The sequence below is a fragment of the Galeopterus variegatus genome, unplaced genomic scaffold (assembly GCF_000696425.1).
Source record: "Galeopterus variegatus unplaced genomic scaffold, G_variegatus-3.0.2 Scaffold3554, whole genome shotgun sequence".
Lineage (NCBI taxonomy): Eukaryota > Metazoa > Chordata > Mammalia > Dermoptera > Cynocephalidae > Galeopterus > Galeopterus variegatus.
In genome coordinates this window covers 177,724-193,409 of record NW_007729665.1, presented here as the reverse complement: position 1 = coordinate 193,409, position 15,686 = coordinate 177,724, and the positions used below count along the sequence as shown (strand labels likewise).

General features: G+C 42.5%; 2 protein-coding genes across 4 annotated transcripts in view; one reads left to right on the top strand and one right to left on the bottom strand.

Moving 5' to 3' along the window:
* Window positions 1-2,690, top strand: part of SLC10A1 (solute carrier family 10 (sodium/bile acid cotransporter), member 1) — a gene marked incomplete at its 5' end in the record, with an annotated part of 6,847 nt that extends 4,157 nt beyond the window's left edge. Inside the window, 2 exons of the mRNA XM_008585403.1 lie at window positions 730-908; window positions 2,393-2,690. Of these exons, the coding sequence (XP_008583625.1) occupies window positions 730-908; window positions 2,393-2,690 (477 nt within the window). The remainder of the gene's footprint in view (window positions 1-729; window positions 909-2,392) is intronic.
* Window positions 2,691-7,273: 4,583 nt separating this feature from the next.
* Window positions 7,274-12,051, bottom strand: SRSF5 (serine/arginine-rich splicing factor 5). Of its 3 annotated transcripts, none has more exons than XM_008585401.1 (8): window positions 11,914-12,051; window positions 10,883-11,027; window positions 10,483-10,553; window positions 10,253-10,351; window positions 9,886-9,955; window positions 8,582-8,655; window positions 8,172-8,282; window positions 7,274-8,080 (listed from the first exon to the last, which is right to left on the bottom strand). In XM_008585401.1, exons 2-8 carry the CDS (start codon window positions 11,006-11,008, stop codon window positions 7,822-7,824), a joined length of 810 nt encoding a protein of 269 aa, XP_008583623.1. In that variant the 5' UTR covers window positions 11,009-11,027; window positions 11,914-12,051; the 3' UTR covers window positions 7,274-7,821. The 3 variants fall into 3 exon arrangements, with proteins under 3 accessions (XP_008583623.1, XP_008583621.1, XP_008583622.1); XM_008585399.1 differs by having other exon boundaries at window positions 7,274-8,083; window positions 11,789-12,046; XM_008585400.1 differs by having other exon boundaries at window positions 7,274-8,083; window positions 11,918-12,046.
* Between the last annotated feature and the right edge of the window lie 3,635 nt (window positions 12,052-15,686).

The following is a 15,686-nucleotide window of genomic DNA, read 5'->3' as shown; positions in this document are numbered from 1 at the left end:
AAAAAAAAAAAAAAAAAAAAAAAAAAAAAAAAAAAAAAAAAAAAGAAAGTAAGCTTGTCCCTTAACGGTTACACATCACTTTGGATATAAAACTACATTACTTGGCTTGATCATCCACCCTGTTTACCAGCTTCGCTTCAAATGAAGTCTTGGCAATTTCCAGAAGTCAAGTTCATCCTAAAACAGATGAAGCCCCTACCTGTAGTAGAGGTGTTTGAGACAAGTAGAAGTTCTGATGAGTTCCAAAATATTCGGAACAATGACAATATTGTAGGAATGTGTATCCCAGCTCCAAAAATAATCACTTTAAAACTTTTAATTTACAATATCCACTTTGCAGGAGGCCTGAACAATCTCACTCCTTCAGAGCTACAGCACTTCACTGAAAATCTGCTACCCAGAGATGTGTCAAAAGTGAAAGTTGTGAGCTGATCAGTTGATTAGTAGAGCACAGCCTTATAACGCCAAGATTGTGGATTTGGATACCCCCAAAAAGTAAAAGTTGTACTTGACTGTTTTCAGTTATCAAAGTATTAATCAGTTTTCTGTCCTCCAAGCTTCCTAGCTAATAAGAAATCTAAAAAGAAGACATAGGTCTTTTATATTCCCTTCCACTTCAAATACTAATTTTTTATTAAAGTGTTTTCCACCTCCAATACCCCACCTGTGCTTCCACACTTCTCCCCATTCCCCACCCTAATTGCCTTTTCCTCTTATCCTCGTGCCTAGGGAGGGACAATCACCGTCGCCTTGTCTTCTGTGGCCATCACAGTCCTCTCCGCCATCAATGTGGGCAAAAGCATCATGTTTGTCATGACACCGCACTTGCTGGCCACCTCCTCGCTGATGCCTTTTATCGGCTTCCTGCTGGGCTACATTCTCTCCTTTCTCTTTCGCCTTAACGGACGGTAGGTATTACTTTAGGTCCCACTGTCTCATGGGCTTCATTCTTGTCCAGGTCTCTCAGGATAATGGTAAGGGGACAGGAACCGAAGATCTGGGCAAGGTATTTTCCTAGCATTATGTTCAAATGCACTAACTGAACAAGAAACTTTGGACTGGGAGAAATATTGAGGGGAGAAAGTATTAAAAGGGTTAGAAACATAAATTAAATCCAGATACCAAAGGCATCTAATCAAAACAGCAATAGCTGATGGCAATGTACCCCCCTCCAGAGCCTAGGTTCTATCTCCAGCCCAACTCTCTGATACTTAATGGCACCAGGATAGCTTCACGTCTTTGTGACAGACGTTGATTATACTCTTCCTTTTCCCACTTTTCCTCCTTTTCTGCCTAGGCTTTTGTCCCAACAAGAACACTGTTGGGTGACAGCTCTATTATGTGGCACTCAGAGCTGAAAGAGCTGTGGACCTCAGCTACAGTCCAATTGACAAACACAGCTGCTACTTTGGGGGAACAGTTTGAGGACATGGTGTGGGAACATCAAACACCCTGTCTATACAGAGTAGTGGAGGACTTTTCCTCTTCCAGCCATAGTAGACATATACTTACAAAGGAGTCTAAACATTAATAGCACCCCTCCCTCCAAAAAGCTGAACAAATTACTATAGGATATAATACATGATATAGTAAGTACTAAAGTTGCCAATGACCACTCAGTCATGTTAACTCTCACTAAAACAGACCATAATAAACAGCCACAATACAAAGTGCCATCACAGTAGACTTGCTAATGAATGTGCTGTCTTTTTTTAAAAAAATAGGTAACAACTGTTTTAATATGCTAAGGTGCAATCAATGAATTAAATGAGCATTCATTAAATGTAAACATCCCACTCTTCAAGCCATAAAATGGAAAACGAAACCAAGAGAATGTGTTCCATAGATAGTAAGGCTATCAAGATCAGGCTTTTGTTTTTAGTCATTGCATGTTTTCGTGTTAGAGGTCTAAGGCAGAAATTTAGCAACAGGACAAGATCCTGGACATTTCAGGCAGACTATTTTCCACTGTATGTTGAAACAAACTATTTCTACTATATTTTCTACTGTATTTGTCCTATAAGCAAATGAATGATACTGGCTCACACCTTTCTTTCATTCCTCACCAGCCAGATATTTCTCTAAATTTTAATTTGGCAATCCTACAAAAGCAGACAAATCACTCATTTCCAAACTATTCAAAAAGCTCTCATAAAAACTTCCTGACATGAACCTACTAGTCACCATCCTCCTCACAGCCAGATTAGTGTTATGAGACAGGGGTACTAGACTTTTCCTGAACCCATGTGCACTCCACACACCTGGCTCCCTTCCATCTTCCTATGCTGGACTATCCAGTAGGCCAAGCGGGAAGGAGGGGAAGGGCAAGCAAAGTTACTCCCTCACGTCCCTTCTATGAGTACATACGGGGTTGGTTTTTTCACTTATACAGGTGCAGACGCACTGTCAGCATGGAGACTGGATGCCAAAATGTTCAACTCTGTTCCACCATCCTCAACGTGACCTTTCCCCCTGAAGTCATTGGACCACTTTTCTTCTTTCCTCTTCTCTATATGATCTTCCAGCTTGTAGAAGGGCTCCTCATCATCGCCATCTTTCGGTGCTATGAGAAAATCAAGCTCCAAAAGGGTGAATATTCAATCATCCCCCCTTTGAGTTATGCTCCTACATTGGACCTGAGCCTACCCACAAACAAGTATGTAGCAGGATATTTTTGGATGGGGCTTTAATTCTTATCAAATGATTAGAAACCAGACAGCACCAAAAGTGTACAAGAAACCCTAAAGAACCAAGGCTACTTCCATTTACTGCACTGTTTCTGCCTTTTAGATGGTATAATAAAGCAAGCTTCAGATAGTTTGCCTCATAGGACTGAGACAATTTTGGCTGCTTTGTCTAAGTGGGAGACCATTTCCTCAGTATAGCTGCCTCAGACATTAGACAGTTCTAAGATATTAGCTGTGTGAAAGGCCTCTCCTCACATGCATTCAGGAAGTGTTTTTTAGAACTAGGTTCTCAAGTCCTGAAATCAAGTCAGAAACCCAGCACCACCACTGGCACCCCATACAAGTGAAAACGCAAAATCAAAAAAAGGATTCAACTCTGATTATACAGTAAACCAATTTTAAGCATAAGCTACTTAAATAGTGGCTACCACAATAAACTTAATGATTTATACTTTAATCTGATAACTGCACAAATATAGCACCTTTTCTAAAATGGTATTTCATTTTCTTCAAAATATAATCAAACCTCAAGAACAGAGTCCCCTCCTCAAAGTGCACTTTAACCCCACATTACCTTTTTATTCTTCCTAATCACTTACCCAAATCCTTCAACTGCCTGATTTCCCATTAACTTAATTGAGGACCCCCCTTCAAGACTTTTGCTAGACCTTGGGAATTGTGATTTACACCCCAGGAAAAACACACTATTTTCCCTACAGCGTGTGTGTTATGAATTCATTATGTAATACTAGCAAGCGCAAATTCTCTTGGCAGTTAGCTAAGATACCATCTTGATTATCCAGCAGTCAGAAAGAAACCAATAGATGACTGACCATACTCCAAAAGCACTTATAAACTTTGGTTCAAAACCACAGTGGAACTATGGAAGTCTAGTCTGATGCTTACCTAAGACCAACTAAAAAGATGTTACCCAGTGAAGTTCCCACCCTCTTACCAAAAATAACTAAAAAATAAATGAACGAATGAATGAGACATTTGTAGGTGAACAATCAACGAGGTTCCCAGGTTTGAGATTTTTAGTCCCAGAACGGCCTGGAATGCCCTCAAAGGGCAATACTCTGAATCTTTAGTTTCCAAGACCTAAAAAGAACTGCCTTCACAATACACCTCAGAGAACCCAGTAGCAAAAGTCCAGGTAAGTCAAAGCAACTTCTCTCTTTGGAACTAATACTCCCAAGCAGCTATTCTCAGGATGAAGAATGTATCAAAAGTTTTTGTTCTTTTGACCCCTGAACTCTCTACCGAGATGGGAGAACACAAAAGATGAACCCTGATCCTGTCTTCTAAGCTCCTCACCACATCTACACGGGCAGGAAAGGGGGTAAACCAATGCATGGGAGAAGGGGAGGGAAAAGCGTTTGGGAACTCTCCGAGTAAGACTTCCCTAAAACTCTTTTCCTCCCTGCCCTTCCTCCTCACTCCCAGAATGCAAGTTGTCTTTGCTTGCATAGACCCAGCTCCCCCATTGTTTTACTGCATGTAAAAAGAAGTGGGAGGTGAGACAATAAAGACTCGATATTCTAATTTATTAGGCCTTTTACTACTACTACTACTACCATGAGGGGAGACTGAGTAAAGCAAATCTTTCCCCAGAATTTAAGAGTAAATCATGGAAGAGGAGATGATAAAGACAGAAAATACATATATAGCATACCCTTGGGGGTAAACTAGCACTTTTGTATTTTTCAGAATGAGCAAGCCTTGTATTACTGTTGTTCTCCCTCCACACCTTTGACCATTTTTAATTTTACAGATAAAACAAAAATGATTTACACAGCTGCCGCAACTGAAGAAACAATTCCAGGTACCCTGGGAAACGGTACGACCACAACCTAGCCTTTCCTCCAGTGGCCAGGATTCTGGTCAGAAAGTTAATACCAAAGAGGAAAATGAAAGGAACACCAAGCCTTGTCTGAGTCTTCTCCAGCAAACCTATCAGAATCATCCAGTGTTGACCTGGAGGACAGAGAACACTTCTACCAAAGAAGCCCCACCTATACCCAGCTTATAACTTGGTACTTGTTTAAAAAAAATAAAAGGAAACAGTCTGACTCTAAGACAGAAACCAAATCTGACTTTTGCTCCTTGATCTCTAGAACAAAGCCTGATAAGCATATAAAAGTCACTCAATTCCTGAACTAATCCATAAATGGGTGTTCTACCCATTAATCAAATAAAAAATCCCATTCCTTGTTGTGACCCAAAAGGAAAATACATGTTCAAGAGTACTACGAAATTAGACTTCACTGGTTAGAGCAGTCTTGTAACTCCAAGGTCAAGGGTTTGGTTTCCAGTAACAGCCAGCCATCCCCCCAACCCAACCAAAAAAAAGCTTAACACTTCAGAAGTTCTAACCCATAAAACCCAGATCACATGCACTCCTTCTCTTTTGACATTAATAATTAGATTAGAGCTCCTGAGAACATAGTCAAGTATGACACTAAGTATGCAAAAGTAAACAAGGTAAAACACAAAAGTAATTAGACAAGACAAACTCAAAATAGCTACTCACAACCATAATGAAACAAAAATTTTTGGAGAATACAATCCCAGTAGCAGAGGGGACAAACTGCAACAAGGAAAATTCAGAAAACAAACATACACTATCAATCTTGTTCCACAAATTCTCTATTTTATAAGTTCATTAATTGTCAGTGGTATTCACATAAAGCATCCACAAAACTCAAAGAGTACTGCAAAACTACTGCCAAAATGAGTGGTTTCCTGATTCAAAGAAAAATAGCTAGAATTCTCAAATTTCAAATTTTCTCTAATGAAATTTAAGCACTTTGCATTATCACTCATCTTGCAAACAAGCATTAAGGGTTAATGAACTAATAATAACACTTGCAAATAGCTGACCATGCCTAGTTACCTGTGACTTTACCGTTTAATATGATCAGGTACAAATAAAACCACGATAATTTTAGGGCATCATTTTGTAAGTGTGCAGGGCTAACAAATACTCCCAACACCAGAACGTTATCACCAATTTGGGTCACTAATATCCTCTTTAAAATGCAGATTTTTGAAAAGGTCTACCACCTATCATTTTTACAGATTTTATCTGTATCTGCTTATCTGTCCAAATTGTTTTCCCTAATACCTAGCTGACCTAATATGCTACGAGACTACACACAATAAAGTAACGAACAAGTTTGCTTAGCTTTTGAGGAAGGTAGGGTTGAACATGAGGTATTCAAACTGTCCTTAGAAAAGAACTAGAGAAAAGAAATATTAAGTTACACCATACAAAGGCTGGTCCTAAAACTTTCCGTAGGATTACATCAACACGTATGCTCAAGTCCTCAAGAGAGGAGAAAAACCAACAAAGTCAAGTGGCAGAACATTAACTGTTAAGTATGTACACCACCTTGAATTCCATATTTAGAACCCGAGGAAAAAACTGCCTGTGATACAAAGTTGAGGATGACATGTAGGGCCCTTCAGAGACACATCACAAAGAAAACTCTAGGTTCCACTTCAGATTTAAGTAAACCTAGTTCCTTCAACGAAATAGGTATACCAGCCACAAACTCCTCCTAGACTCAGGCTCATATTAAAAGATCAGCTTTACAATTTTGTGGCCTAAGTTCTAGTCTTCGAAACAGAGGGAAGTGGCCTTTATACAAGAATACCAAAAATCTTCCAAACCCCACCACCAGCAACACCCCTGAGGAGATTTTCCCACTCCCCAACCCCCGCACTTTGGGGAAGCCAAATGCCAAATTCTTCTAGTGCTTTTAATTCTGCCTTCCTCAAAACCCCTGAAAGGCTATGCCAAGAGTGAGAAAGTCAGTATGTGGCTTCAAGTTCCTGGAACCTGACAATTCCTCAATTCTATCAACCCACCATTACTCATTCTTTGAACCATCCCTGAATTTCCTTCTGTAAAATGGTGGTGCATTACAGTACTAAAGATTCAGTAAATATACAAAGCACCTAAAAAGTGTCTGGCTACTATAATTAGATGTTAAGTACATGTTATTCACTGTAACCAAATATTTATCTGGAATAGAAAAAACCCAATCAGTCTGAGATTCCCAGAACAATAAAGCTCATCTCCTTACACTTATAGGGCAGGGTCTGAGGGCTCAAGTATTGGGCTCTAACACTTTAAAAAAGATGGATGTACAACCTTAGGCAGTCTTCACACTATTAAATTGTTTCTCCTTAACATATATTGTCACATACATGTCTCAGGACTAAAAGCAGCAGCATGTAGAAGTCCCTTAAGCATTCATATTCATCGATAAAAAGCTTTATGCCTATCAAGATTATTAAAACCTTTTAAGGTAGACAAGAAACATTAAATTTTGTAACTTGCTTTCCAAACACACTGTCCTCTTGGCTCTGGAAGCCTAAGTAACCCAATATCAACAGTCATGTGACAAAGGGAAAGCATGGGGGGGAACACAGACCAGGGAAACTGTCAAACAACTCTTAGTCATATTTAAGAACCATACCAAACACCACCAGAATTCTAGATGTGTTTTAAATGCATTGCATGTGGATGGGAATGGGAAAAATCAAGAGCACAGACCTTCATCAGACAGACAAAAAAAGCAGTTTTGTAATATTTTATTATCAATAACAGCTGTTTTAATGGGTCTGTCCTGCAGCTGTTGAAGGGTGAGTGGAAGACACCCTTGACCCTAACAAGGAAAACTCAAATTAAGCCTTTATGTACAAGCAAATTTAGAGCTCTTTTAAGTGTCTAAAGCTATCGATTAGTTTAATTTAGGCATTAAACTAATTGAGTTAACATATTTGAATTTTCCTAGTACAAAAAAATTAAACTTGCTTTAGTTATAAAAGAGCTCTGTCAATATACACAAACTATATACTTCAGACATTCACAAAAATGTGAGCATAAGGCTTATCAAAAGACATTTAATACAATTAGTTTTTAACAATCCCTTGGTGGTCCGCATCTACAAAGATATCCAGCCCAACCCCACCCCCCTCCAAACCCCACCCCCACAGAAAAGCACATACTTACCAGAATTTTTAGCAAGTATGGTTTGGGAATTTGTTTTTGTTTTGTTGGTTTTTTGTTGTTGTTGTTTTTTTTTTTTTTAAAAAGGCCCCCACAGGGCAAGTTATTTACAGTTTAATTGCCACTGTCAACTGATCTGGACCTTGATCGGGACCGGGACCTCTGACGATCCACAGATGCTGGAGACTTAGATCTACTTGAAGAACCACGTTTCTGGCTCTTCTCAGGCACAGGAGACCTACTAACAGAACGAGACTTGCTCCGGCTACGGCTCCTGCTCCTTGACCGGCTGTAAGACTTGCGACTACGGGAACGAGATCGGCTCCGAGACCTAGAGGAACTCCTGGTACGGGATCGAGACCTGCTTCTTGACCTACTATGTAAAGGAAAAGAGAAGGGGTGGAATCGGCCTCCTTACAAATCCACTAAATGAAACTTTTGACTTAAAAATATTAAAGAAATACCTGTGCCTTTTGCTGCCTTCAATTAATTTGATTTTTCTCCCATTAATTTCCTTTCCAGAAAGTTTTTCAATAGCATTCTTTAAGTCACCATAAGAGGCAAACTCAACCACCCTAAAATGGAAAAGGGAAAAAATTTTTTTTTGAAGTACATACATCCCATAGTTTTGCAAACTGCATGTAACAGTCTATATAAGAAGTTTCTGTGTTCTAGGTGCCAGTAGCACCCTAAAAAACAGTTTTAACAACCAAATTATGTCTCCAGACACTGCCAAATGTCCCCTGGGGAGCAAAATCATCCCTGGTATAGAACCACTGCATGCAAGCATGTTCATTTTAAGTCCTCAGAAATGTTCACAGTAAAAATTTCAGGGCTTTTTAAAAGGCTTTCACAAACTCCAGTTCATACTCACCCTTCATTTAATTTAGGTCGATGTGCATCCGCAAAGGTTACTTCCCCAGCTTGTCTCATGAAATCTTTGAGATCCTTAACACAAGACCAATTGTGTTAAGCAGAGAAGAGGAAAGGTGACACACAAACAATCACATGGTATAAAAACAAGACTACTGAAAGAGAAGATGTTAGATAAAGTACAAACATGGCATTTACCACACTTGTATTCTATCAGAATTGAAAAAAAAGGTCAGGGCACGAAATAAGCAAATAGCATATTGCTTTTAAGCAAAATGCTAGAGGAAATTCAGATTTTTAACATTAAAGTAGTATTAGTCTATACTGAGTTCAATACAAAAGGGAAAAAAAACAAACAAAAAAACAAAAAAGAAACAGTACATATTTTAAAGACTAAAGTAGAAGCTTTATATTTAAATAATTAAAAAAAAAAAAAAGAACATTTACAAGACACCAGTTATTTTGTGCCCCATATGTCATTAAAAAAGTTTACTTTACCTTTATTAATATTTCCCTAGGCTAGTCAAGCAGCAAACCATTAATCGGTCGGAGAAACCTTCATGACATATGCCCGACTGGCTCTTCGCCACCCACTTGAAGGACACTACCCAATCGATGGAAGCCTTTAATCGCACAGCCCTCCCTATTAGCAGACTATTGGCGGATGCAGACATGTTCTACTCTTGAGCAGTTACCAAGGACCACTTTACTGCGATCAGGATTCCAACGACCACCTAATTTCGTATCTTTCAACTCTTTGCGACCAGGACCTCTTATTCGGAAGCGTTACAGGAAGACAGCTTTCAACTTAGGGATCAGATCACGTTATCAGCGCTCTGGGATCGCTGCAACCTGGCACTTCAAGTAAGTGCACCGATTACGTCTAGACCGGCAAACACAGATCTAGAGGTGGCCAAATGATCACTGTAGGAGCTGACTGGCAAAGTCAACCAGGCCCAACCAAGAGTGACCAAGACAACGATTAGGATAACCCACAGGCACTCCTCGTCATAAGGCCAACGACACAGATAGGCTGGCAAATAAAGGGTTTAATATTTGGTTAAAATTGATTTTAAAAAACAAGAAAAAATATCCTCAAAACATTTACATTTCATCACTAATATTAAAGTTAGAAACATCCCCCAGTTACAGTTAACTAGATTTTTAACATTACAATTCAATTAAATCTATTAATTTAATAAAAGATAAAATTATTTTTAATAAAACATTAACAAAATATTAACTTCCCATTAACCTTTTTAAAAAAGCCACATTAAAATATCTCAAAACTGTATTTCAACAAACCTGCCAGCTGACTCTTGAGGATAAATTCTCAACTATAAGTCGATTTTCTGTTCTTACAGGTGGAGCATTTCTGTGGAAAAAGATGAGTATTCACAATGGAAGAAATGCAGCAATGTGCACTTGTGTTGAATTGGGGGGCATGTTCAAGCAGTCAGACATGAAAAGCAATTGAAATGCTTTTCATCATCACAATTTGTGTTATTCTATATGACTCTACATAGACTCATCAGGAACAGTGTTCTAACTTGAGAATAATAAAACAGATACATAGTACATCCCCAAATCACTTATTGCTAATGGTTCCCAAACTTTAAGTAATGCCCTTGAAGTAATGATTGTTCAAAGCAGCCAACCACTCATTACATACCGTCTATCATTTCTAGGTCTGCGACTGCTAAAACGATCAGAGTAGCGTCCTCTACCTCTTCCACCTCGAGACCGAGCCCTAGCATGTTCAATAGTAACCCTACAGAAAGAAAAGAAAAAAATTCCGTGATATACTTAAGCTGTATAGGAAATCTACTTAAAAAAACACCCCAGCTGACCTAGTCTGCCCTATATCCCAGGTCTAACTAGTCATAAAACTAAGATTCTCACCTTTCACTGCAGAGTTCTTTTCCATCAAGTTCATATACAGCATCATCTGCATCCCTCGGATCCTCAAATTCCTAAAAAATAAGCATATAAGCATAAATTACTTAACATGACTTTAAATGTGTATTCTACAACATATTAAGAGCACTATAAAGTGAAACAGGATGGGAAGTGGAAATGTAAACGACATTACCATACAGATAAACCTAATCGCTAAGTGACTGAGAGTAGGTTCCAGTAAACCAGCAGTTATCTTAATATTTTAACCCACTGCCTCAAGGCTACATAACATTTTCTGAGGACAAATATTCTACCTGAACTCAATGAGATCAAAACCATTGCTTATCAAAAGCTTTACCTACTTAACAACAAAATGATCCTTCACCCAGTTCTGAATACTTACCACAAAACCAAAGCCTCTTTTCAGATCAATGTCTCTTATTCGTCCATATCCCTTGAAGAATCTTTCCACATCTTTCTCCCTGGCCGCTGGATTTAGCCTCCCGATAAATACTCGACAGCCACTCATGATGTCCGGCTAGTATTTCCTGTTAGGAAATAATTAAGTCGAGACAGTACCAATGAATGTCATAGACATATCCCTTGTCAAAATATCAAAAACACAAATGGCATAAAATATTTACCCAGTGGTGCGATAACCAAAATTGCCACGAGTGCTCAAACTAGGCCAGGTGCCTTGGAGACAAAACTACCGCTCGGCTCCCAAAACGATCCCTCCCGGGGCCCAAGACGCAGCCACCGCAACGCCCACTGCCGCCTCTCCAACTGCGCAGCCGCGCACCCTCCCCGACTCTCGGGCCCCCTCCCATCTGCCGCAGTTAGGAAAGGCCGAGAAATGCGGGCGGAGCCGGCCCCGCCCTCCGCAAGGCCAGCCCAATGGCGGCCGGCCGCGCACGCGTCACCGCCACCCGTGGGCGTCACAGCGGAGGAAAGCCGGAATCTCGCGACGCCAAGGCCGCGCCTGCGCACACGGCGGCGGGCGTGCGCTCGGCGGCCGCAAAATGGCGGCAGCGGAGTCTGCGACCGGGAGGGCCGCGCGTGCCAAACTCCCTTCTCCCTTTCCAACCCTCCCACTCTCCACAGTTCCAGAGTCCCTATGCCCGCCCGCAAAAAGCGCTCACGGCAGCCCGAGCAAAGTCAGAGGGATCCCGGCCCACCGCTCGAGGAGGCCGGATGACGAAGAGATAGGGAGGGGCGCGCGACCCCTGTGTAAAAACGACCCAAAACACGACCGCCCTTCCACCTTCAGCACCCCTCAAACACCAAGGAGACGTGCCCCAGCGCCCACCTCGAATCGACTGCGCTCATTAGACGCCGTCCTCCGCCAAGAGAGCAGCCCCGGCCACTCGCGATCTGAGCGGCCATGAAGAAGCCTCGATCCGAGAAGCCTTGCCCTCAAAGCGAGCCACTCACCTACCGGACAGAATCTTTGGCGGCTGAGACCCAGAGGGGGCCGTAATCTGCGACGGAGTCGTCTACCTCCCACAGACCAGGATTTAACTCGTCTACGTCTCTCCACAACTGACGCACTTAGCAGCTCTGGCGTTCCACAAAATGGAGGGCGCGTCTCTACGTCGTTTCCGGGGCCGCCCCTAGGGCTGGGCCATACCCCGTTGGATCCAGGGACGGAACCAGCGGCGGGGCGGGGCGGGGCGCGGCGGGGCGGGGCCTCCTCACCGCGACCGTGTCCCCGCGGTGGGTGGAGTCGAGGCGGGAATTTGCAGGCGCTGGGCCGGAGGAGAGCAGGGGGGGGAGCAGCCGTTGAAGGAAGGCGTTAGGTCCTCCGGCCATTGTGTTCGGTTTATCATCATCCCTCCCATAAAAATATCTTGAGACTAATGACCCCCTTTTTGTGTCTAAACGTTTTCTAAGATACACGAAAGATGACTGGGTAAAAGAAACTCGGGCTTAGCAAAGACACCTGGCCTTCTCGGACCCCTTGTTGCTTGTCATTTAAAGCTGCACTCAAGGCAAGGGCGCTCCTTGATGGTCAGGGGAAGTCTTTTGTAACCATGCCATGGACGTGTGGTTTAGTCGTAGTGAAAAGACCAAGGAACTGACATGTTTTTTAAATGGAAGGTTTTTGCGTAATGAAATACTGAAATCGGGACTGCAGCCATCTTGAAATGAGGCCAGAATGCAGATTTCCGCATTTCCACCACTCTGGGACTGAGCTGGCTAGAAGAGTAGTTCAAGCTGTTTTTAAGTCCAAGTGGTATTTGGTTGATCCTCCCTGTTCAGGTTTCTGTAATGTATCACATGAAAGTCTACAATTCTTCGTTGTGTTTTCAAAGTGGATGTGAAACACAGCTCTCCACGTTAACTCCGTTTTCTCAGTAACAGGGGTAGACCTAGAAACTTAGGCATAAAGAGAACGTTCGTGAAAATAATATCACTTTTCTTTAATGCTTTAGGTGGTAGCCAAGGCACTCCGTTTTTGAGAAGTGACAAGAATCTAAGGTTGCGTGCTTGCAACTAGAGTTACACAGAAATAGAGTAGCCCAGAAAGGAGGAGAGCAACCAGCCCTTACTCTTACCTCAGGGGCCTTTAGGAACTCTGGACTGGAACTTGGATAGGTTGTATGGGATGAGCTCGGACGATTGTACAGTTATATGTGCAAATAAAAAAAAAGCTTCAGTGGGTACACAGCAGAATGGTAAAGTTAGTTATGGTATTGAAAGTTAAGGATGGATTTAAAAGATATGTATTTGTTAAATTAAAAGAAAAAGCTGGGGGGCTGGCAGGTTAACTCAGTTGTTTAGAGCGCCACCTTACAACGCCAAGGTCACAGGTTCAGATCCCTGTACCAGCAAGCCACCGGAAAACACAAAACAAAAAAAAAAACTGTTATCTTTAGCTATTGGCCTAATAAACACTGGCATCTTATAACATAGATTGGCCCAAACCCGTTCTTATTTAATTACATTTGTTTGGTTTCTGCATAATTAAAAAAACAAAGAAATTGGTCTTCCATTTATTTTCTGTATTTTGTGTTGACTATGGAAGCAATTGCTTGTGGTTTCACTAACTACATATTATTTTTGCTGCAATAAGAGAAAGTAATCTGGAAAAGGTTTTGGGGGGGTGAAAAACAAGAAAGATGGTACTGTACACCATGGAAAGAGTTGCTCTCTTCAGCCCATGGTGGTGTGATTATATTCAGGACGAATTTTTTTGTAAACTCTTTTCTCTTGACTTACTTAGTGTCAAAAAGTTTGTGAGTTCGTAAGTGACATTTTAAAACACTTGTCAACTTCCAGTCAAGATGGCAGCATAGACAGTCCTCAGCGTCACTCTCTCCCACAAATCAACCAATTTACAACTATAAAAAAGCAACAACTGCCAAGCTAGGGCTGCTAGAGCTCAGGGGAAGAGGAGGAGAGACGTATGGAGTACATGAAGGCAGGAGAAGCCATGAAGAGAGAAAGAAAAAACCACTTGGACCATTTCAAATCCTGGCCACTTCCAGGCTGGAGCTGCTCAGTGCACAGAGCAGGAGCTGGCAAAAGCCGCAGCTGTGCCCTTCATGTGAAGTTGGTCGGAGGCAGCAGGGGAGAAGAGGGCCTTGGTGCAAGACCACTAACAGGGTTCCTGTGGACCCATATAGGAGTTAGGAGCCACAACAACTGCAAAAAAGGAGCCACTCAGAGGCTGGTGAGCCATCACAAGGGACCAGAGCATGGCTCATCCCATGGGAAGTGTTTGGAGCACAGGTGGTGGGGGAGACGGGCCCACTGGGGGAACACGGGCACAGCAAGGACAGCTGAGGTGCACCCCAAGCAGCATAGGACCACACAGAGGAGACTGGTCAGGAATATAGAATTGCATGGGGTGCAGTTTGATGTAAAGACTCAGGCCTAGACCAGAATTTCTACACAATCCAGGTGCACCAGATCTCACAAGAGCCGGAAGTACCTATAAAGTCAATTAAAACCTGAGCTGCACATAAAGACTTCCCCAGGGAATCAGCAGCAAAGCAGCGATTTAGCTCAACCACAGAGCTCAAGTACCAGTCCCCACAGGAAGTTCCCCAATTTTAGAAGTAAGCAAAGGACGAAAAATTAGTTCCAGCACAATTTAAGTGGTGGGAACAGCAAATAATCTTACACAGAACTGAAAGAAAAGTACCCACAACCAGAGACAAAGTTTGATATTAACTTGTAAAGGTCTCATGTCATCAAAAAACACCTAGAAGGACCGGAAGTCCCCTGGGCTACCAAGCCAGAAAGGGGGATGGGCTGAGCACCTTGGTTATGCCACCCAAGACGAGCAACCAGCCCAGCAAAAACCACCAAGCTGCCACAGTAAGCTCCCCAGGCTCTCCTGAGCCAGGGCATTGGGGGGCTGAGGGTCTCGGCCACACTCCCCCCACACCTGCAGCCAGCCCAGCAACAACCACCAAGCTGCTGCAGGAAGCACCCCAGGCTCTCCCAAGCTGGGGTGGTGGGGCAGCCAAGGGCCTCAGCCATGCCACCCCAGCATGTGCAGCCAGCCCAGTGATGACCACCAAGCTGCAGCAAGAAGAGCCCTGGGTTCCCAAGCTGGGGTGGTGGGGGGCCAAAGGCTTTTACCACACCCCCCTGACATCTGCACCCAGCCCAGCAATGACCAAGCCATTTCTGAAAGCCCCCTTGTCTCCCCTGTGAGAATGTGGAGAGTACCACAGGCCTCAACCCTGACCCTCCTCCTTCCTTCTCCTCCCATCACATTTCCTCTCCTCTCCCTCTCCCTCCCAACTGCTCTGTAACAACATCATAGAATGTAAAAAATAATAATAATAAAATAAAATAAATAAATAAAACACTTGTCTTCTGCAAATTTTTCCATGATGACTGCCTGATGTCGAATCTCCCTACCAGATTACTTACCAGTCTCTCCAATAGACACAAAGTCATCTTCCATGAGCAGAATTACTCTTCCTTCCTATGTGATCCCACAATATGTTGTTTATACCCCTATGATTCCCTCATCACTGACTTATATTAAAGATATGTGTTGGGCCAGCCCAGTGGTGCACTCGGTAGAGTGCGGCGCTTGGGAGCGCAGCGGCGCTCCCGCCGAGGGTTCGGATCCCATATAGAGACCGGTCCGCTCACTGGTTGAGCGCGGTGCGGGCGCGACACCGAGGGTTGCAATCCCGTTGCCGGTCACGAAAAAAGACAAAAAAAAAAAAAAAAAAAAGATT